The sequence below is a fragment of the Tyto alba genome, unplaced genomic scaffold (assembly GCF_018691265.1).
Source record: "Tyto alba isolate M040663 unplaced genomic scaffold, T.alba_DEE_v4.0 Super-Scaffold_6, whole genome shotgun sequence".
In the NCBI taxonomy this organism is placed as follows: domain Eukaryota; kingdom Metazoa; phylum Chordata; class Aves; order Strigiformes; family Tytonidae; genus Tyto; species Tyto alba.
Genome location: NW_024881327.1, coordinates 48,190,634 through 48,213,710, shown reverse-complemented (window position 1 = coordinate 48,213,710; position 23,077 = coordinate 48,190,634). Strand labels below are relative to the sequence as shown.

The 23,077-nt window shown below is 37.3% G+C and overlaps 1 protein-coding gene across 4 annotated transcripts in view; it reads left to right on the top strand.

The window, feature by feature from the left end:
- Positions 1-23,077, top strand: part of MAEA (macrophage erythroblast attacher, E3 ubiquitin ligase) — a 54,879-nt gene that overhangs the window by 13,692 nt on the left and 18,110 nt on the right. For all 4 annotated transcript variants that reach the window (XM_032987397.2, XM_032987398.2, XM_032987396.2 and 1 more), the window contains 2 exons: positions 3,507-3,689; positions 7,327-7,530. In XM_032987397.2, coding sequence (XP_032843288.1) covers positions 3,507-3,689; positions 7,327-7,530 — 387 coding nt within the window. The remainder of the gene's footprint in view (positions 1-3,506; positions 3,690-7,326; positions 7,531-23,077) is intronic.

Below are 23,077 nucleotides of genomic sequence, written 5' to 3'. Positions count from 1 at the left end.
GTCAAATTCCTTTTCGTTAGGTTTAAGTTTGACCTGATTTCATACATGCATAGGATGAATAATGTGTCTGCAGCTGTGGAAGCAGATGAACAAAAGCAGCAAAATCTGTTTAGTGACACTGGGTTTAAATGTGTGTTCCCTACTAATATTTTACATCTCCTTTGTATCCTCTTGTATGCTCATGGTATGAACTAACTGAGGTGTGGTTTTTCAAGCTCTAATGAGTAGGACAAGTTGGTATTGTGCTTTTACAGAATGCATTTGGGTCAGTTGTTGCTGCTTGACTTCAATTTTTTTTGATGTTTAGTAGCTGGTTATCCTTTTTTTTTTTTCTTAACCTAATGCTTCCCTAGGCTGAGTTCTGTAGGTCACTCCTGTCCTTAAAGTATAACTGTGTAATCCAGGCTTGGTCACAGAATGGTACTGGCAGTAAGAATTGAAAGTCTCCAATGGGCTTGTGGCAGCTAATGATATGTAAATTTTGCAGCTGTCTCCTGGTCCAAAAAGTTTGGCGTTCACTGTTTTGTAACTATGGTACCTGAAAATTAAAGTGACCCGTAATTAGGAGTTTTTAGAATTACATATTCCAGAGCATTGTTTTGTTATGTTTACCTTCCATTTACTTTCATTATTGGAGAAAAAACCCAAACTTATTGGTACAGTGCCTGTAACTTTTGAGGACTTCTGTAGTAAAGCAAACCAGTACTGTCTTTTGGAGCATTGGAGAGCTCTGAGTAGCAGAACCACCAGCAGTTCAAGATGCAGAGTCTAGATAAGATGCTTTCTCCCTAAGGAATGTAGAGATTGCAATTTCTGAATTTTGGCATTCATAGAGTCTAGTCCTGTGAAGCAAGTATAAAAACTGTACCTGGATACGATGTACAAATATTCTCTAAATATTGCTGGCTCTATAGTAAGAAACACGTGCCCATGCAAATTATGAAAAACTCTGGTAAAGAGTATTTACTGTAAGTTTCAGCTGTGCAAATAATTTCATTGTACCTTTATAACAAGGGAAGTGACTGTGGTACACTAAAATTATGTTTAGCAATATATTTATTTGTGCTTACTTTCAGAGTATATTAAAAGAGTTCAACTCATAGCTTCTTCCACACAGGATGTTCAGATCTTTTTTAGAATAGGAGAAAAAAAAGATAAATCAAAATTTAAAAACCTATTGCACCTAGACATATTATAAATGATGTATAATGATGACAGCTGAAATTGAAAGTCCAGTTGTTCTAAATGTCATACGAACATGGACTGTGCCAGAAATCTGCACGCTAAAGAGACAGAGCATGGGAAACAGGAACTTTTATTGCTCTTCTGTACAGATAAGAAACTAGGGAAAAGGGAGATTAAAACTAGATATTTTTTTCAAACTGACTGGATCTGTGTGTCCAGTTCAACTGACTGCACAAAATTTAACAAAAACCTTTTTGTAGTCAGATACCTCAAATCAATAGTGGTTTCTGAAAGTCTTGATTGATGTAGGTTTTCAGTGTGGTGTGGAAAGCTAATTAGCAAAGTACTTGCAGAAATTAAATTCAGTAGAGGCAAGTAACTGAAGGAAACGTTTTTCAATGAATGGAAAGAAAAAAGCTGGGGAAAAAAGGAGAAGTTGTCTTAATGCTATCTGGCATCATGTCTTGGAGTTAGAAACAAGCTTCCATGTTCAAAATCATGAGATGTCAAAATAATGGCCCTCCAAAACATCCATTCCATCTATGGGGTTTTAAAACCTTTTATGTTTTTTGTGGACATGAAGAAGGGAAATAAGAGCTAAAGATAGTTGTATAGACAATTAGGTAGGTGTTGAATCCTATTAGTTGTGATGGTTTATGTGGATTGAATTGGGGGGGGGGGGGGAGGGCTGTGCTGGGATTTTAGGGGAAGATGTATAAGGAAAATAATAGGTTTCGCTTGATACTTCCTGTTCTAAAGGCTTGTTCTGTCATTTGTTTCTGTCTTAGTTTGAGATGCCAAAAAACATTAAATAGATCATTCAGTCTTTCTGAGAGGAAGAGGAACCCTTTCATCTCTTTTCAGGGATATTCTTGTGTTATACTTCTACTGCAAACAAGAACAACCTATTGTAGGTTATACAAAGTCTTGGAAAGCAAGTACTTTGGCTCATCTTCCTTACTCTGAACTTAAACTGTTTCTCAGTGCGTCTCTAATTGTGAGTTGCAGTGGTTATCTAGTAACCTCTCTCCTAATGGAGCCCAAAAGGAGAGGAGAGTGGACCCTGGGGATACATTCTTGCATGCAGATGATTAGAATGAAGAAAATAGAGGCAATCTTGATAAAATTGATTAGAAGTGATATACTGGAAAGATTTGTAATCAAACATATATGAGATATGTACCAAACAGAACACTGATTTGCATTTCCTGTTTTACCTTTAATATGTGTAATCTGATTGCTAGCTAAATTATGCTTTTGATTAATGGAAAAGCAATCAAGATCATCATAACTGCCTGAAAGAACTTCTCGGGGACTTTTTCAAGATAGGATACGGATGAATTAAGTGTATAGCATCGGAAGAATTTTAGGTCTCAAATCCTTGTTTCTGTGAACTAATAGGACTTCCTGCGTAAATTGCTTAAGCTGTCACAATAGTGGAAGCAATATGATGGGAACAACTTAACGCTTACTGTCAGCTTTACCCAAATCATTCAGTACCCTAAAATTTGACCATGCTGTAGACTACTCATATGTATGTGTCCTTAATGGCCATCAGTAGCAGTTCTGATATGGCTGTCCCATAAACGTGTGGGACAAGAAGGACAAGAGACCTCCAAGACTGGTTAGTCTCTAAGTCAAGGAATGGAGCCGTAGAGGAATTTAATAAGCTTAGTTATATAGTGTAGGCTTTTTTCACTAAAAGAAAACTTACATGGAGCTTCTCTTAGCATGCATTATCATCCTACTGGAATTAATAATAAGTAATTCTTCATGGGCAGAAGTAGGTAGGGGACCTACTAGATATCCTGAATAACCATTGGTGTACTATGTATAAATTTTTCAGTAGCCAATATGCATTATACGTGCTTTCTCAAAGATATCTTCCTCTTTTATGAAATCCTGAAGGAAGGCAATGTGAATTTAAAAAGCCTTGTTCTGAAGGATCATCTCTTAGTTGTAGTTAACTTGTAGCTATCCTTTTTTTAGATACACATCTGTCTTTGTTTTCTGTTCTCCCTGAACTGTTTCCATCAGTTCTTGCTACAGTCAAAGCAGAATAGGTGAAATTGGTATCAAAAAAGAATCTACGAGCTTTATTTCCTGTCACTGTTTTTTCATAATCTTTGAAGTGCTAGCTCCTTCCTGAGGGCTTAAATAAGAGCTTTGGTATGATAACTCAAGTTCAGTTAATGACTTCTAGTGTCCTGGAACCTGGGTGTTGTTCTGACTGCATCAGGTAAAAATCATTAGTCTGTCTAAACTCTAGAAGACCTGACGCTTAATATAGAAATTCTAATAACTTGATATTTCTCATTTAGGTGCCATATGAAACACTGAACAAACGGTTTCGAGCTGCACAGAAAAACATTGATCGAGAGACGAGCCACGTTACAATGGTTGTGGCAGAGCTGGAGAAGACACTGAGCAGTTGCCCTGCTGTGGATTCAGTTGTTAGTCTCCTGGATGGAGTAGTTGAAAAACTCAGTGTTCTGAAACGAAAGGTAAGTGCTGTTCTTCCTTGATTGCTCTATCTTTGCGAAGCTAACAGAAGTAGTTGTCTGCAATGCTGTTTGCTTGGATTCTCTTCAAGATACAGATATTGCTGGCTCTGTAAACAAAGGCCTTAGAATGCACAGCAAAACAACAAAACTTACTGTATCTTGCTTCATTGCACTTACATGAAAGATGACTTGGTGTTTCATGACAAAGTATAACAAACCTCTGTAGAAAGGTAAAACTAGTATGCATTTATAGTCCTGAAAAGGAATTTCTCAACCCACAGAAAAGAAATCATAGCAAAATGGCTTGATTTGTATTAGTTCCTGCTTGCCTAATGGAAAGGTTTGTGCAGTTGAATTGATCACTTGAGCAAAAACGGGTAGAAAATAAGTCTGAAATGTGTTTAAATCCCAGAGGGGGGTGGTTGTATGCAGTGTTGAGACTTTGCAGAAGAAAGTGTGAATTGCCCTGCATTGTTTCTTGAATGTTTCTTATAAACACCAAACTTGTGTTTCCTAAGGTTCCTAGGGAATAATTACTAAAAGCATTTTAAACTGAATTTAGCAGGATAACCTGCTTCTAGCTGTTAAGCTTGAACACTTGTATGAAATACAGCTGAACTGTCATGCCTCTACCACATCCTTCTAAGAAGAATGAGTTAAAAACATAAACTATATAGTATAAGCCATCCTTATTTTGGATGCGAGTATTATTCATCTGGAGACTCATCAGAACACTTAAAACAAATCTTGCAGAAAAATGAAAATAGCTCTGTCGCCTGGCTTTAGAGCAGTGCTTCTCCAAAAATAAATACATGAAAGACATGGTAGCAGAGTCATTTCATTAAAACTTAAATGAAATAACCAACAGATATAAATCTTGATACTACATTAAGTGAAGCGTCAAAATACCTTGGAGGTTTGTAACATGAAAATAACACTGTCATGTATGTTGATTTGGGGTTTTCTGCTTGAACAGGTTAGCTAGGTGTTGAAAAGCTGTTCTGCAAAAGACTTCATAAATCTAATTGCTGTTTTCATCTTTGTTTCGTGAGATTTAAAGAGGTCTTGAAGGATATGGTTTTTTTACTTCTATGTTACAGAAAGAAAGTACTTCTATTCCTAAAAGAGGTGTTAGATTTTTACTTGTAGGTGTGTAGTAATGATGTGGAGGAGTAAGTTATTTACTTGTTAAATCTTTGCTGACTGCGGGGGTGTGTCTGAAGGCATTGCTGAATGTTTTGGGTGCAAGGCTCCATTTTAGTGTAATTGCTCATTTGGTTTTGACTGCCTGAAAGACTGTGGGGAATCTTATAGCTGCTCAGAAAGAACAAAAGGTGAAAAATTCATTTAACAGCAAAAGTCTTCTGAAATACAGAGGTCTTATTACTGCTCTAAACCCTCAACTCTAGCTGTCGTCTCTGTAATCTCTGCCCTGAGCAAAATGATTGTTTTCTTTAGGGCCTTTGGACCCATGTGGGATCTCTGTTTCCTCCTGTGTTTAGACAAGGATCTGATGAACTGCTGAGATGGCCTTAATAGAATTAGATGCTTCCTTTATTTAACACCTTACTCCCTCTTAAAAAAAAGAGCTTTTCAACACAGCAGGTTTCATGGATTCTAAAAATGATCCTGGGGCAACCTAGACCTTTGTGTTTTCCTTTTTGTATCCTGTTTGATATGCTTGTTCCCTCAAGTTCTATTAATGTCCAGCAGGTCAAGTCCGGATAGACTTGCTTCAGAGTATTTTGAAAGGCATCTGTAGCTTTTCTGAATGCACTGGAAGGATCAAAAAAACAGCAAGAGCTGTATTAGTGCAGATAGAAAACCGTATAAGGAGAGCCTGTTGGAATGAAAAGGGGCTCAACCTTTGTGCCTGGCTGCCTTGAATTCTTCTAGTTGTACTCAGAATAATTCTTGAGGTTGCCTTCACAATACTGCAGACATCTAACAAGTGAAAGTGAGTTTTGGCTTGAATTAGTGTTTGCTTGATGAATAAGAAAAGACTCAGTTTAAACAAAATACTGATCTCCAAACCATATGTTACAAACTAAAGCTAAATTCAGTAATGAAGGAACTCAGACTTCAGTAATAAAAATAACTCTGGCTATAGATGTTTACATGAATTTTAGTAAAATACAATCTTGTATAGTGACTAGGGTTTTAGATACTTGAATTTGGTATAAAAGGCCAGACCAGAGTCAGGCTTCACTGGGGCAAATGCTTGGTAGGATTTTCTTGTATGGGTTTTCATTTATTTCACTTCCTTTTTCAAATGTTGATCCTTCCAGATGATGTCTGTAAAGGAACATGCATGGTAAAATTAATTGGAACCAAGCTGTGCTTCCAGAGCTGAAGCTGTTATCCAAGGCTGATACTATATCCTGAATAGGTTGAGTACTGGGAAGGTAGCCTTGCCAGCGTGGAATGAATGACAAGTGGGCTGCCAAAAGCCGGCCAGGTTATTTGGTCTGTGCTTAGCTGGCAAACCTGCATGGATTTTCCTGTTGCCATAGCTGTGCAGTTACTTAAACATGAGCCAGCAAGGTTAAAGTCACCACAAGTAAAGCAACCAAATCTGAAATTGTATCACTGGTGATATATTGCAGATGAGAAAGGTACTAAGCCTCCATGGTCTCCTGGTTTGCGTTTATCTTAGCAAGCATAGAAGAGTACTCCACACTTTCTTCTGTTGTGTAGCCTGGCATGACCCACAGTTGTCACGTGCTGCACACTGAGTGGGCTAGTTTTGAATTACAATATATCTGTAATAGTTGCCTGGTAAAATTTGCAGCAGAACTAATCAGTCATTTAACTTTAAGGTTGAAGGAAAGTAAATAGGACCTGAGTTGGAGGTTTTCTATTAAGAGGAAAAAAAAATGTTGAGATACTTTAGAGTGTGTGCTTTGCACTGGGCTTGCCAGTATGTTGGCTTAAAAAAAAGTTGTTCTGCTTCCTCTGGACGAATTTATTTTCCTGACTAAGGATCCTAAGAGTAGATCCATGTTTCCAGAGTAGCAGAGGTAAGAAAAACAATACCAGTTTAACAAAACTGATAGTTTTTGACAAAGTGCTTTAAAATCCAGGAATTAAAGGTGCCAAGAGGCCAAATGTTTATATAATTTTCATTATTGCATGACTGATTAAAATGGCTCCAGAGTATTAGAAGTAATATGGGTTTACTCTACATCACTCCTCAGTAGAACTAATTCAATAGGACAGCTGCTTGAGGAAGAAGCCATGCATAGGTTAGAGGTGGAAATTCATGATTTTTCAAGTGTTCGGACTAGATGACTACAAACCTCCACAAAGCTCTTTGCAGACTATTACAGCAGTTGCTGCTGTACTTGATGCTGATGTTGCTAGTTTTGAACTAACTGCATATTAAGCAGAAAAATGCATATACTCATAATGTCAAATAAGTCTAAAGTTATTTATGTGCAAGAATATCTCAGAACGGGGGTCAGTCATGCTGAAACTTAATATCTTAGGAAGTATCTTTCTGAATGAAAGAAAGACTATTGGGAGTAATTGTATAATATGTAAAGAATGTTTGCAAACAATTCGTACTCTAGTTTGCTTTAAAAGCGAATTGAAAATGTATAGCTCTTATTTGCTCTTGTTGTCTTATACTTTTTAGGCAGTTGAATCAATCCAGGCTGAAGATGAAAGTGCAAAACTCTGCAAACGTAGGATTGAACATCTGAAAGAACATAGTAGTGACCAGCCAGCTGCTGCAAACATGTGGAAGAAGAAACGTATGGATCGTATGATGGTGGAACATCTTTTACGGTGTGGCTACTACAATACAGCTGTAAAACTAGCGAGACAAAGTGGTATTGAGGTTGGTAGCAATGTGTACTACTTACTAACAAAACAGTAGTAAAGGGGAGATTGGCAAATAAGAACAAACTGGTTTAGCCCTGTAGCAGCTCTTTTTGACTATTAGCATGCCTTTATTACTAATGTTTATCTGTTAATATTTTCAAACCTGTTTATTCTCCTTGGCGTAAATTGTGTTTTAATGTATTTAATAAGTCAAAACTGAAGGCATAACTTTTAGTCACAAATTAAATGCTTTTAGATAAAAGCCTTGCCCTATTAAAACTCAGAATAATTTTCAAATGTCATACAGAATTGCTTGTTTAGAGGCCTTTAAGCTGTTGATGAAGCAGTTGGTAGAGCTCCCATCTGTCTAGTCACACTTAGATGTTACATGTAGGTGACCAGACTGAGCAGAATAGCATATGCTGATTGCAGGAACAACTGTTTTATTGGATCATCTTACTATTTAATACATAAAGAGGAAAGCTGGCTTATAATTTGGAAAATATATCTTGATACAGATAGGATTTTTTAGTAGCCAGCATACCATGCGTGGTCCATAGAAACTTACTGCTGTTTTGCATATTTTGTCGTTTATGATTCTGTGGTTGTCCCTTTCCTTTTTCACTGGTTATCTAGTTGGGTTTGCTTCTGTCTCATAATTGCTTGGAGTCTCAGAAGTGTTTGGAGTTTGTGCATCTTGGTGTAGCTTCTTTTATGCAGAGCAATGAATCTACACTGTGGTCCTCTGGCAGCCACAAGGACATTAAGACCGATTCTTTAAGAATTTGCTATTTATTTAGAGAAATCATGTTTTGCTACCTTTAGGTAGTATTTGCTATTTGATCCTCATTGATATTTGAATTTTAAGTTCTTCTCAGGTTCCTGATTCCAGAAGATAGGCAATTCTGATGAAAAGCTTTCTCCTGTAAAGATGCTGAGAGTTTAGTTGTATTACGTGACTTATGTACTTTGCCCTTCTTAGGTAACATAGTTGAACACATCTTCCTGAGCTAATTGAGGGGAAGTGATTTTTGTTACTGGTGTCACATTACAGCATGTCACATGTCTCTCTTTCTTCCTGGCTGCTTTACCAGTCTGACCCTGTTCAACCAGGAGGGATTCAGTAAATACCAAGAAGGAACCAGCAAGTAGAGGTTGAAGGGAAGTGGGTTACAAACTATGAATAGGAATTAATCCTGGAGGAATTCACTGAAGAGGCTGCTATGCCTCACTTAAAGATAGCCCATGCATGTAAATCAAAAAACAGGACAATTATTCTGGGATAATGGCAACTGAACGGTCAGCAGCTCTTCTACTTCTGGTAGATGTTTCCCTCTGTTTTGAGCAGGAGCTCATCTTCTGCTGAATCATCATATTACCATACCTACTAGATCTGCCAGAAAAGCACTGTGGAAATATTTTCAGTTTTATAGCAAGTTCTATTATGCCTGATGAAGTAATGTTCACCTTTAGTTTAGGTATGAGCATGGAAGTCCATCATGATACATTGCAAGACTATGTGGTACAGAGCATTGCAAGTTTTAAATAAGCTTATTTAACTTCTGCCTTCAAGCCTAGGTGTTTTTATTTGCATAACATCCAAGTAACTTGAATAACACAGAATTTAGCTGCAAATGTTAAATGCACTGAGGCCATATTTCTTTGAGTTTGCTGAACTTAGGCATTTTACTCAACACTGATGTTCACATTTTGGCTAATTGAGGATAAGCTTCTCTCAGTCTCTCAACATCGTACTCAGTCTTTCTTACTGTATGGTGATACTCATTGTGAACAGCTTTTACAGGGATAAGATATGGAGACTTGATCATTATATGGAATTTGTGGTTTTGTTGGTTTAAGACAACAATTCTGTTTCTTTGTGTTCCTTTCTTGATGAAGGATATGAGCATTCAAGCATTGTCTAATGACTAATAATGTAACTTTTCTGTAGAGATTAAAACATATCATGGTATTCTTCTCATCCAAAATAATCTTTCTGTAGTCTCAACTGATTTTGATAAATGTCTCTACCACAACAGGGTTCAGAAGCACGTTGCTCTATAGGGAACTTTGTCATGTCTATTAACTGATTTTTTTTTTATTATTTTTTTAATACATATCAAGACGATAGTGTTACCACAGGGTAGGTACTATGCCCGAAGGAAGAACCTGAAAAAAGGTGGGGTGTTCACTCAATTTGTCCACCAGCCTCACCTCTGGCTGGTGGGCAAGTTAAGCATGACCCAGCAATGGGCACCTGTGGCAAAGACAACCCAGCAGCACTCTGGGTTGCATTGGAATGAGCAGCAGCAGCAGAAGGGTGGTGGTCCAGCCCCTCTGCTCAACACTGGTTAGACCCATCTGGAGTGCTGTATCTAATTCTGGGCTCCCCAGCAGACACATTGGGGTATGGAATTTACTTGTACTTTGAAATATTCAAACCCAGATTGGACTGGGCGAGGTCCTAAGTAACCTGTTGTAGATGACCCTGCTTTGAGCAAGGGGGGCTACACATCCTCCAGAGGTCCCAATATAAATCACTCTGTGATTGTTTCTATGATTGCAGGCTAAAAGTGTTTTTTGTCACTGTTCGAAAAGGCTGAAGGAAATGGCTCTTTCCACTTCAGCTGTAGTTTGTGGATCCTAGATTAAGCATCTTTCAGTAGCTGTTAGACCAGTTTTGAGAGCAAGTCTCAACCTGCTTAAGTTCCTTGCATGGCTTCTGAATGCTGAGACACCTGCAGAGCTGCTGAGATACTTCATGGGTGGAAACACTTTAGAAAGCATTCTGTTTCAGTGACCAAAATCAAACCATTAAATCATTCATCTGTTTGCCAATCATACACAGCATACAGTTTGCTCAGATCAACTATGCACCATAGTCTCCAGTTTTAGTAGTTATTGATGGGCTGTGACATATTCTAGTCTGTTTTCTAAATTAACTGCCTTCATAGGAATTATATTCTTGAATTCTTGTTATGAGATACAGGCGGTTAAAAGCTGTGGTTGTGAACTAGGAAGCAAAGAGCTATTGAAAGAAATGCTGGATGTGAGAAATTATGGGGAAGTTTAGAGTTATGAACTAGCACTAGTTAGGAATAACTTCTGACATGTGGCATACATAAAGCATAATGTTACATGGCAATATAAGAAGTAAACTACAAACATGTAATATGTGTGATACATCTTTAAAGAAAAGTAATGCTGCTTGGGAAAGTAAACCAAAATGTGAGAAATATTAAAATAAGAGCTGACAGTCAAGGACAGAAATGTCACGTTTGTGCCAAAGTAAATATGGGGGGAGGGAGTTCTATTGTGGACTTCACTTAATGTTTTCTGGCTCCCTAATGATGTGAAAAATAGTTTGGGTTGAAGATAAAAACTAGATGGTAAGTTTTTGTTATTGCATACAAATGAAGTTCATCAGTATCAGCTTGTTACACTTAATAATGATCTTACTTTGATTCTGTTATGACCTTGGAATGCAACACCATTATAAAAATGCTGATTTACATCTGCAGATTCATACATTCAGCTATCTGATAGGGTTGCCTGTTAACTTACACTTTGCTATTCCATGTTCTGCTACATTAAAATGCTGTCTCATTTCTGTGACATCAATTGATAGGCAAATGTAGTTTTGGAAATGTGGTGTTCCAGTAGGAAGTTGGTTGCTGTTTATAAGCTTTATAGTTAAGTTAGGTGTGTAGTACTTTGTTTGCTGTTAATAGCGGTGGTTATTTAAATTTCATGCTTTTTCTGGCCCCTTTGTTAATAGACTAGGAAGACAAAAAACATGTTAAGTACCTTTATGTTCTTTGCTTAATTATGTAATAGCTATAGTGATTTTTGCTTGTATGATTGAAAACAAACCCAGATTCTGAAGCTGCCAGTCTCTCTTATCGTATGCTATAAATCTATCTTTGCTTAGTTTACATTAGTGAAAGAATGAATGTCGTTACTGTAATGCTCATGCTGTACAAATGACACTTTTTCTGTGAAGAATAGCATGAATTTAAACGAAGTGTCTGTGTTAGGGTAGGGAGCAAATTACTTGGAAATCTATAAATCACTGAGGGACAGAAGAACTGCTACAACCCTGGAGAGGTTGGGCAGTGGCACTGTGAAGTTGCAGGTATAAGAGAATGCTTAAAGTTGAAATAACTCTTTTACATTGCTTAAAACTGGTTAACTTGACCTTGCCTCATGGATTATGCATGACGATCAAAGTTTTGCGAATTAGTGTTTTTAGATCAGTAATTAAGTAGGTGCATCATCCTTCAAAGATACTTAACTAGCCATTTGCATTAATACCATGGTGTGCTTTTTGCTTTTGAGAATTATGAGGGGGAAAACATCACCATTCCATTGACTTCAAAAGTTTTGTCCAGTTATCTGACCATTGTAAACCTTGAGCTGTATTAGAAGGGCTTCTTGAGACTTCAAGCAGTATTAAACAAATTGACAGCAATCCTAGAAAGATAACAATTTTCTTGAAGTCGGAGTTCAGATCTTAAGTTTTTGTCAATGTTTTGCTCCTTGAGTGGACCTTCTAAATATGTGCTAATGGTTATTCCCTGGAGAATATCAAAGCAGGGCAGGTACTGCAGAGTCATTCTGAAAATAGTACATTTATCTTTCAAACTGGTATAGTACCTATAATTTTAAAAAATAAATGTTGATTGGTATAAATGGAAGGAATAGTAGCCACTGAAAGAGTTGATTATCTTCCGTTTTCCCCTCTCTCCAATTTGGTCTAGTTCTTTTTCTTCCCTACTGCATAAACACAGCTTCAGTTTTCATAATTTGGAAACCTTTTTGAATGGACTAGCCTAACTGAGTATTTGGAAAGATACCTGCAACAAATCAGGTGTTTTCCATTATATTAATTTTGTTATGGAAAGTCATCACATTTTGTCCTTTGGAATAAGAGAAACTTGAATTCTTCAAGTCAAACTGCATGGTTTTTAACCAAGTATCTGATCTCTCTTTTGTACTATTCTACATCGTTCCTTTTTTCAACCCCAAATTACAAGTTTTTTCCTTGGTTTATAAAAGTGTTCCTCAACACAGTGAAATGGATCCTTCAGCTGAGACCTCCTTAGAAAACTGCTGAATAATTTATTTCTGTGTGTTACAGGGCAAAATCTCACTGAAGCTGTCAATTCTGAGGTCATCCTTTCCCTGAATAACTGTTCCTACCACTGACTCTCAAAAGGAAAAAAAAAAAAGGGGGGGGGGGGAGGGTGTGAGGATTAAAATGACCTGCACATTGGAGCATCACAAACAGGAACAGTATTAACTCAAAAAGTAAATGAAAAATATTCTCTGAGAATACTGTTATGATCAAAACGGGATAGGCTTAGGTTTGTTTGGGTCTCCCTGAAGCTCACCTTGTTGAAAGAGGAGAGCAGATGGTATTGAACCCATAGCTGCCTGGATTTTAAGGAAAGTTTCATATTTAAGAAACTGTCTTTGCCTATCCCACTGGACTCAGAGTTTTATGCCTGTGTAGCTGGTATTCTTGCTCAGAGGGATGTGCAGGATTAAGGCATTCTGTGGTCAGTGAACATCCACAACTGCAGGCAGCTCTGCACATCAGGAGGAATGTGCAGATAGAATACTGCTTCTGTGTTTCTGGAGACTGGTCTGTGTTCCACTGAGTCTTTTAGCGATGCTAGAGCTGCCTTCCACTTCATGAGTTAATAGAATATCACCATGGCAGACTGATAGTACATATGCATGGAAAAAATAAGCACATGCTTTGATACAGCTGTGTTCTACCAGTCTTCTCCTCAAAGGCCTGAAACAGCTCTTCAGATTTAACTTATATGGTATGGGGAATTAGGAGTGGAAACTTAAATCTGGAGCAAAACTTTGGAGGCCTGAATCAGTAAACTTAATACCTGAGCAGAATGGATGTCAGTAATACATGATTGCTTCAATAAGAAATTCATATGAATGTTTAAGAAAACTTAAATTTGAGTGGAGGAAGCCATATGATGTTAAAGTTAAAAGCTGAATAAGGACTTCTCTTAACAATTGTACCATTGTACCTTAAGAAATCTTCCTTGTTAAGACATGTAATCCAAGAATGGCTTGTAGGCAAGCACACAAATATGTGTTAATTAAATTAAGTCATCAAAACAAGTTTATTTTCATAACACTTCAATTTTAAGTAGGTAAATAATATTTAGCATAATGCTTGACTCTAGTCTTGGCTTTGCTGTCATGCAGAGCATAGACAAGCTGTCTTTCTAAATGCAGGCTGAATGGCAAAAGGTGTCTTCTGTCTGGAACTATTTAGTGTCCCTCTCCTATGATTTGTTGTTCCCACCCTAGAGATGTTTGAGAAAACTATATATGAAAGAGCTTTTGAACTGGCACGACTTAAAGGTGCCAGGATGTTAACTTGTGCCTGTTTAGAGTTACCTTGAAGTACTAGGCTATAGATGAGCAACTCACACTGCTTTAAATGTGCCTTGGCTGTTCTTAGCGTAGGCATGGCAACTTTCACTAGATTGGCATAATGAATGTCTGGGTGTGTTCATCTGAATTTCAAAGTGCTGTTAATTCCTGAACAGCCTTACATCTGCAGTTAGTCTTGAGCATCTTTGGGAATTAGAATTATGTAAATGTGAAATAGTCAAGATCGATGCAGAACAACAAACTTTCTCATTACAAATCATTTGACACTTCAAAAGCCGACAGCATGAAGTGTGCTGTGATGTTGAATGCCTCATTTTTTCAGTCCTTTTAGACAAAATGGGTTATCTATAGTGTATCGTAACAGAGCTAATTTATTACAGAATACTTACTCTGGAAGGCTAGGGATTCAAGCAAGTTTCTTGAATTGAAATTTTACTTAAAAGGAGAATGGTGTTATCACCTACAGATTGCCTAGATAGAGAAGAGGTTTGGTTTTAGTTATACCTCTGAGATTTTTCTTATTGTACATTCTTCCTGCCAGACATTCCTTCCAAGTATAACGCTTTCTTTTATTACTATACTAGATGACAGGAGTTAACTTTTTGTCAGAGAACGTGTGTATCTGCTAATACAGACTGATCCTGCTTGGACAAAAGCTGCAGGGCTTATGCTCAACTGGCAAAGGATTAGTTGTCTTCCCTCTGGTAGAGGCTATGACAGAAAATGGCCGTGGTAGACCTCAGACTAGAGGCTTTTTTTTTTCTGCCCAATGATGCATCCTAAGCTCTAGAGGCTTTGTAGTACTACTCTAACATAGTCATTTATTACTGTACTTAGTGTAGTATAATGTGTTGCTGGATAAGGTACAGCCATTTGCTGAGCTACAAAAATTGCTGAGGCAGGAGTAGAGGATGCATTGGGAAAACAGCTTGCTAATAACCATCCTAAGTGCTAGCAGCAACTGTGAGGCTCTACCAAAATGGCTTATGTGCATGAACAAAAGTAGGCAGATGAAACATTACTTTTTATTTGGCTCTGGAGCAGCCAATACCAGAACATATGTATATGTATAGTTTTGGTGACGAAACCAAAGGCAAGTTGTTGGAAAATTTGGAGGGAGAAGACAACTGAAAAATCTAAGGGGTGGGTGTTTTTCCTAGGTATGAGCAAGTTGTATCAGACTCATAGAATGGTTTGGGTTGGAAGAGACCTTAAAGATCATCTCATTCCAACCCCCTGCCATGGGCAGGGACACCTTCCCCCAGCCCAGGGTGCTCCCAGCCCCGTCCAACCTGGCCTTGAACCCTTCCAGGGAGGGGGCAGCCACAGCTGCTCTGGGCACCCTGTGCCAGTGTCTCACCACCTCTACAGCAAAGAATTTCTTCCTTACCTAGATGTACTCTCAGTCTAAAACCATTACCCCTCATCCTATCCCTCCACTCCCTGATCAAGGGTCCTTCCCCACCTTTCCTGTACCCCCTTTAAGCACTGGAAGGCCGCTCTAAGGTCTCCCCAGAGCCTTCTCTTCTCCAGGCTGAACAGCCCCAACTCAGCCTGGCCTCACTAGGGGAGGTGCTCCAGCCCCCTGATCATCTTTGTGGCCTCCTCTGGATCTGCTTGAGTAGATGACTGTTCTTTTTATGTTGAGGGTCCCAGAGCTGGCCACAGCACTGCAGGGGGGTCTCACAAGAGTGCAGTAGATGGGGAGAATCCTTTCCCTCGACCTGCTGGCCACACTGCTCTTGATGCCACCTAGGATATGGTTGGCTTTCTGGGCTGCAAGTGCACATTGCTGGGTGGTGTTAAGCTTCTTGTCAACCAACACCCCCAAGTTCTCCTCAGGTGTGCTCTTGATCCATTCTTCTTCAAGGCTGTATTTATGCTTGGGATTGCCCTGACCCACGTGCAGACCTTGCACTTGGCCTTGTTGAACTTCATATACCAAGGAGCTTCATAATGTAATGCCAAAAGGCTTAGGGAGGAAACAGTAAATAGAATCAGAAGCAAGAAAAACTGGAGTTTGAAATCAGACACAAGGTTAGAACATGATTTAATCACTAGAACCAGTTACCAAAAGTATTACAAGTATCTTCTAATTTCACATAAAGACAATGTTCTGATAATCAGTCGACATAAGTCACTGGGACCTTTTAAAAATAACTGGTTAAATTTAAAAGGTCTGCTATACAGAGGTCATGGAAGATGCTCTCATATGAAAGCTCAGCTATACACCATGGGTTACTGTGTTTACTTTGTAGACAAAAACTTTTCTGGCTCTTCTGTTGATGAATCTGTGGTTTGGCTGGCTGGCTGCTTTTTTTATAACAACTAGCTCTGCAGCTGGCTTTTCAGTAGGACATTCTGTCAATTACTCTTGTTTATTTTCTCTGTAATCCTGTTAATGTGTGCAGCATTATAACACTTAATAGTAGCTTAATGAACTTCAGGCAACATTATTTTATGAGCACAGAGTAAGGAGGCCTCTTAATGTTAATTTGTGCCTCATTTTAACTGATCTTGAGTAACTGTGATGTTGCTGTATTGTCACCATGTATCCCATTGTTTTCTTACTAATTGTGTTTTCCTTCAATCTCTATGCAGTTTATACATACTCTGCATTGACTTTGAAGGAACTGTTGTAACCAGCAGCCTTTTGTTCCTCCTCTTGTATAATGGCAGATAAATTGGGTGGCAGTCTCAATTCATTTTACTGCCATCAAAACATTGTACTGTCCCACTTCTCACCTGCATCCCATTTTTCCTTTCTGCACATGTTTTCAAGTATGCAATGTTACTATGGTCTGTTCCAGTCTTCCTGCTCCTACCAACTGATGTCTTCTTAGCTGTTTCTCTGCTGTGGAAATATGTTAACCTCTCTCTTCCCCAGATGGTCCTGTTGTCAACCTGGTAGTTTCCTGTGTCTGCCTTCTTCCCAAGTTCTGTAATAATCATGGCATCATCGTGATCCCTGTATTTGCTGTGTATTCATCAGCGGAAACTTTTAACAAATTAATATAATAATTTAGCTGACTGATTTGACCTTTTTGTTTGTAACTGTACATCACTGCATTTCTATTTCAGTCCTATAGAACTAAATTATATTGAAGTTTATGTTGCAAGTTGAGGGTATGGTTCAGAATGAGTAGACATTGAAAGATTAAGACAACTCTTTAAAAATTGTTTTAGAGTGGTCCAAGTAAGTGTTTATTGTTTTTCATATACAAGTAGTTTAAATGAATGCTTACCATACTACTGAATGAAGTGCATCAGCAAAGCCATTTTTAATATGAAGCTCCTACGCGGGTAATACATACACATAGATAGATAGTCAACCTTATTAAAACTGTTATTGGTGCATGCTCTTAGCAACAAAACACTGATAGCTTGAGACATACTGGCCTATTTTCAGTTTTGTATTGATGCTAGTAAGCGATTAAAAACAAAAAGATTACATTTTCAAAGAATACATAAGCAGTATCTTTTGGTATTACGAATCACCTATTTTATTACAACAGATACACTATTTTATGGTCGTTGTTTTTTTCCACCAAGGAACGTATCTCCTCAACAAAATGCTATTTTTTCCACCAGAATCAATTTTTTTTTGTCTTGTCTTAAGTCTAACTCTTTCTTTTTTGAATAATTACCTTTTTTTGAGGATAGCTCATGGGGATTTGAAAAGATCTAGTATTGCATGTTTTAGTACTAATTTCTGTTTGGTTTTGAGCCTTGATATGATTCACATTTCATAGGTGAAATATTCTGGGGTTTGTTTTAATACATAAAATCCCTTATAATTCACATGAACATTTATCATGCATTCCTGTTGAGAGCTTTCCAGACTTGTGGCTGGAGATGTCGTAAAATAAAAGTACTGAAGCACTCGTGCTCATGTGAAGCACTCATGTGCGGAGTGCAGACTGATTGAGAGGAAAGACTTGACCTGACTGCTCCAAATTTCAAAATACGTTACATAAATTAAAGCCCTCGCATTAATACTACATAAATTTTGAGCAAAAGCCATATTGCTACTAGAGAAATTATGGTTTTGTTCTTTTTAAGCCATTTTTTATATAGAATCAAATGCGAAGTTGACATATTGTTGTAGCTGGTGCTGAAGAGTATGAATGGTGTTCTTGGTGAATTTGGAGCCACACATTTATTGTATATTGAAGATTGAAATCTTGTAAATTGAATATTGTACATTGAATATATTGTATATTCATTGTATATTGCGGAGTTCGGGGTTTGTATTTGAGAATGGACTAATGACAACTGTCATATTAGAGAAAATCATTACTGACTCTTAAAAAATTATTTGTAGTAAAGGTTAAATGTTTAACTGCTGTGAAACAGAAACTCTACCTCACATACTTACCTACATATGGCTGTTTTTTAGTTATGACTGTGAAACTAATGAATTATTGTAATATAAGTTAAAAATTTTAGTTTTCTACTTTTAGTTACAATGTAAAGATATTTCATTTTTTAAAACAAAAAGAAGTTGCATGAAGGCTTCTGCATTTGTGCTGATATCTAAATAGGAAGGTCAGGACTTCCTAAAGGCATCCCAGGGGCACTCTTAAATCGCCATGTTTGAAGAGGTCACTTGTAGTATGTGACTAAAACAGAACTCTTAGGTGGTGTTACTGTTGTTGAACTTTGATCTTTGTTTGACTGCTAGGATTGAGTTGGTTTGTAGTGAAGCGAATAAATCTGGCTTGAGGTCTTTTGCAAGAAAATAATTTTGTGCAAGTACTTGAACATATTATCAGTAGTTGCACAAGTCCTACCAAAGAAAGGCAAACAGGTTTGATAGGCATTCACTATTTTGAACGAGACTCTGGTTTTTGGTATTTAGTTATATCCTGTAAATCTGTGGAACTACTACTGCTTTTCTCCAATTCACTACTGGATTATCTTAATTGTTAGGGACCTTAAAGTTACAGACTATTTTTCAGCCTAAAGTAAAGTTAGTCCACAGTTATAGTTGCCAGTTTCTCACTTGGTTCACAACTTTGAAATAGACGTAGCTATGTTCAATTTCAAATTCATGTGAAGCTAAAATACCTACCAGTTAAAAACAAACTACCCTACTACCTTTATATGCACCATTATTTTACAGCTGCTATTCTTCATACATCCTTTACTGTATTTTTATGAATCACTTGTTTTTCCTTTCTGTAGCACAACCATGTGAATTCATTATATTCTGGGCCCATTTTCATTTTCCTCTTAGTTTGGGTGTCTGAAACTAGTGTTTAAAGTAGCAATCTTTTTTTTTTTTTTTTTTTTTATGACAAAACAGTTATTCCATGACTTCTAAAACCACGGAGCCTGGCTTCCTCCAGGATTGTCCTAAATCTGATGTAAGCTTTATTCTGAATGCCCTGTCAGTGGAGAAACACTTTGGCAGATCTTTTCAGTGTTGACTCTTTGGTATCTAATATCTAGTACCTGTCTGCTGCAACCTTTCCCTCCAGTGATTGCAGGCGCTGGAGTCTCCTGAAAGCAAGACACTGTTAAGGAGAACAACTGGGCAAGGAGTGAGATCCCCTGAGAATGTGGTCCCTGTCAACTCCTGCTCACACTGACCAGAGAGCCCAAAAGCTGTTCAAAGGAGGGGACGTGCATATACATGCTTGGGATGTTATTACTAACAATCCAGCTTAGAAAATGGAAATGCCATACAGGGATATAGCTTTTATGTTGGCCAGGATTATATGTGTAGTAATAATCATCATAAAGGAATCTTCATTCTTCACAGTATTTTATACCTTAATAATTGGAGTTCTGTGTTGGTAACCTCCCTCCCTGGAGGCATTTGCAGCTTAAAAGCAGCAGTGATATTTTAAAAGCTATATATATGTAAATCAGGCAGAGCAGAGGGCGATGAATAGATGTATTCTTTGTTTAAATAAGTCTCTCTGACTTCACTTAAGTGTCTTCAGCCTTCATATGCAATTTTCTCCAATAATAAATGTTTTTATCTACAGTTTACACCATTGTAATGGAATTAAATAGGCCATTTATGATAAAGTTCATCCAGTGCTTTGTTACCCTTCTGATACCTGGTTAGTGACTGTTGAATAGAAGGGCAGGTTAGTTCACTTTAGTCCAATAGTGGGTTTTTTTAAGCAGAAATGGTAAAGTCTAGGTGGTACTGCCTTGCTTATACTAGAAGGAGGAAGAATGTGTATGCTGTGTTCCCTCTCCTTAGTGTTGGGATAACTGTCATACTTGCGGACAGTGTTCTTTACCTTGAGCCATTTGCAACTATTTTTCAGTACAATTTCAGAAGGCTAGCTAAAGCAAACTTTTATGTTAATCAGCCTTCCTACCCAAAGTCATGTATTCTGCATTTGTAAGCAAGGTAAGGCAAGGTAATTAGGCAAAATCATGGCGATTCACAGAAGGCTGGAAAGTCTGTGTGAGGAGTTACAGTTTGATAACAATACTGAAATAATCTGTGTGTAGTGTAGGGTTCTCCTATATTTATGCAGTACTAGAAGTGAAGTGTTGCAGTTGCTTTTACAGTGTGGAAACTGAAATTGTGAAATGAAGACTTTACAGTGTTGCAAAAGATGGTAATTAAAGACTTCAGAATTGCTTTTTAATTTATATACAAGTCAGAAAACGTTTGCAGTGATGCTGAATGCTGTGTCAGTTGGAGGGGGAGTGTGTGGCAACAGATTTCTTGCTTCAGCTTTTTCTCCACCTGCAAAACTGGTGGCAATATTTCTCTAAAATTGCATATTTACATTCACTCAAGTTTATATGTAAACAAATTTATATAAGAAAGTCATAACAGCATATTAAATCTTAATGCTATTCTGGGAACTAAGATAGACAATGTATCTGTATGGTCTGCAGTTCATGCAACTCTGAATTGCAGGATACCTTCAGAAAACTATTCCGGATTAGGGTCTTAATGGGGAGCTTTCTGACTTAAACATGAGATGCCACTTAAAACTGCCAGCACTGCTTGCGGGTTCCCATCCATACAAGATGTGGCAGACAGGTAGCTCTCTATCACTAGCCTGTGCAGAAGAGCTGTGCTGTTTCTGATAAAGCCAAATAATCCTCTGATACTCCTTTCTTCTATTTCCTTAGTCCTGGCTAATGAAATACACCATGGAGAAGCATCAAGAGTAGGCACCACCAAAAAAGGAGGAGTGGAAAGCATGATCAGATTAAAAAAAACTTAGGTGACATGAGCATGTGTGGGGTTTTTTAAGGTTTAATACATAATTATGTCCTGGTATTTTTCTTGTATCAATCTGCATGACTTCCAACTACCTTTTATCAAATGCGAAAGTGATTTCTTTCCCTACAAATAGATTTCTTACTGCTTTTTTTTTTTATTTTGTTCTCTTACTTTTTACATAGTCAGCAGAGAAGAAAATGCTATTTATTGGTGTAATTTAAATGTGATTGTTAGGTCTGAAAGAAACTCTTTTAATTAAAAATGTTCTCTGTTTTCTGGATACATACTGTCTATTTAAGAGACGGTTGCCAAGCTTTGACTTTTTGGCAACTGCAAATCTGATTAACATTTCTATACCAAATAGAACCTTTTTTATTTTAAATTTGCAAAAGAAATGTAGGAATTCTCTTTTTATTTAAGAGCTTTGTCTGCCTCTGCAGCAACTACAATCTTTTTCCTCATAGGTGAGGGTTGCTATACTAACACCTGATTCATAAATGCATGTAGTTGGGATTCTCTCACTAACTCATTGACTTTACACAAATACTGCCCTTATAATTATTTTTAAAATAAGTTTTGGGTTTTTTTTTGTGATGAAGCTTAAATTATAAAAAGCTAACCAGTTAGATGAAACCAGTGATTTGTTGTCTGCCCAGCATATCCAGTCCCTTTTTTAATGTAGAAGAAAATGCTTTTGTTTTAATTTGGTATAAAAGCAAATGCTGCTCATTAAAAGGACATATAGCTCAAATAAGCTTAAGGAGATGTATGGAGATGTTATTATTATTAACTCAAATTGAATTGTCCTTCTATTCAGCAGCTATGTGAAAAAAATACACAGGCAAGATAATGAATATGGTTGCATTACATGTCAAATTACTTACACAGATGAGTTACATGGGCAAGAGGTTGTTTTTTCTGGTCACCTTAACACACACAGGGGAGTAATGCAGTTCATTTTTCCACTTGAGAATATTATCAGAAAAACTTAGAACTACCAAAAAGGAAGATTACTCTCATGTTCTTGTAGGAAAAAATTAAAAATAAATACGTTGCTTTTGTGGAATAGGTTGGCATTCTTTCAGTCCATTTGTCAACAATACGTTATTTTTGTTATCCTTAAAGGGATAGGAGGAGTCAGTGACAATCTGATCGTACTTTTGTTCTATAAACTTTTAACTGCTTTAGCTGTGGCCTCAGTCTGACTTACCTGGATTTGATACAACTAGAGCTGTATGAGGCCCTTTATTCTTTTGATGGTATAATGGTTTTGTTGCTCTGGTCATACAATCTATGAAACATAGTTGTCTGTCAAATATCCTTACTGTTTTGTTTTTAAACTCACATTCAAGTCATGAGAGAGAAAGCTTTAGTAAAAGCTGCAACTTGTGCTGCACTTCAGAAATACTTGTGGCCTGTTTACATTTTTGTAAATAACCGTTCTGACAAACCAAGCATGACCTGGTCCATTTTTCCAATAATATTAGGCTTCTGATATTTTGAAGGAAAAATTGTCTAATGAAATGCAAGATGTCAATGTGATATGCTTGCTGCTACTTCTATTTTTTAACTTTGTCTCAGGGAGGTATAAATTCTAAGGCTAAGTATATTCAGCTGTTCTAACAGCTGAAAATGCCTTCTATTTCTCAGAGTGGTTATGTTCACTAGAGCTACTGTAATATTTGTGATACTCAGCGTTTCAGTTGTATAATTCTTAGCATTTTGCTGTGAAGTCTACATAAAAATGAACTTGTTCAAAATGAGTGGGTATTAATCAAATACTTTAGTACTGGATTTGTGTTTGTGTATTGAATTATGGTTTCCCACAGTATTTTTTTTTTCAGCAAAGTATGAACTGTCACAGCATGATATATTTATGCAGCACCAAAATAACTTCTGGCAGTGCCAATTAAGAATGGATCCAGTT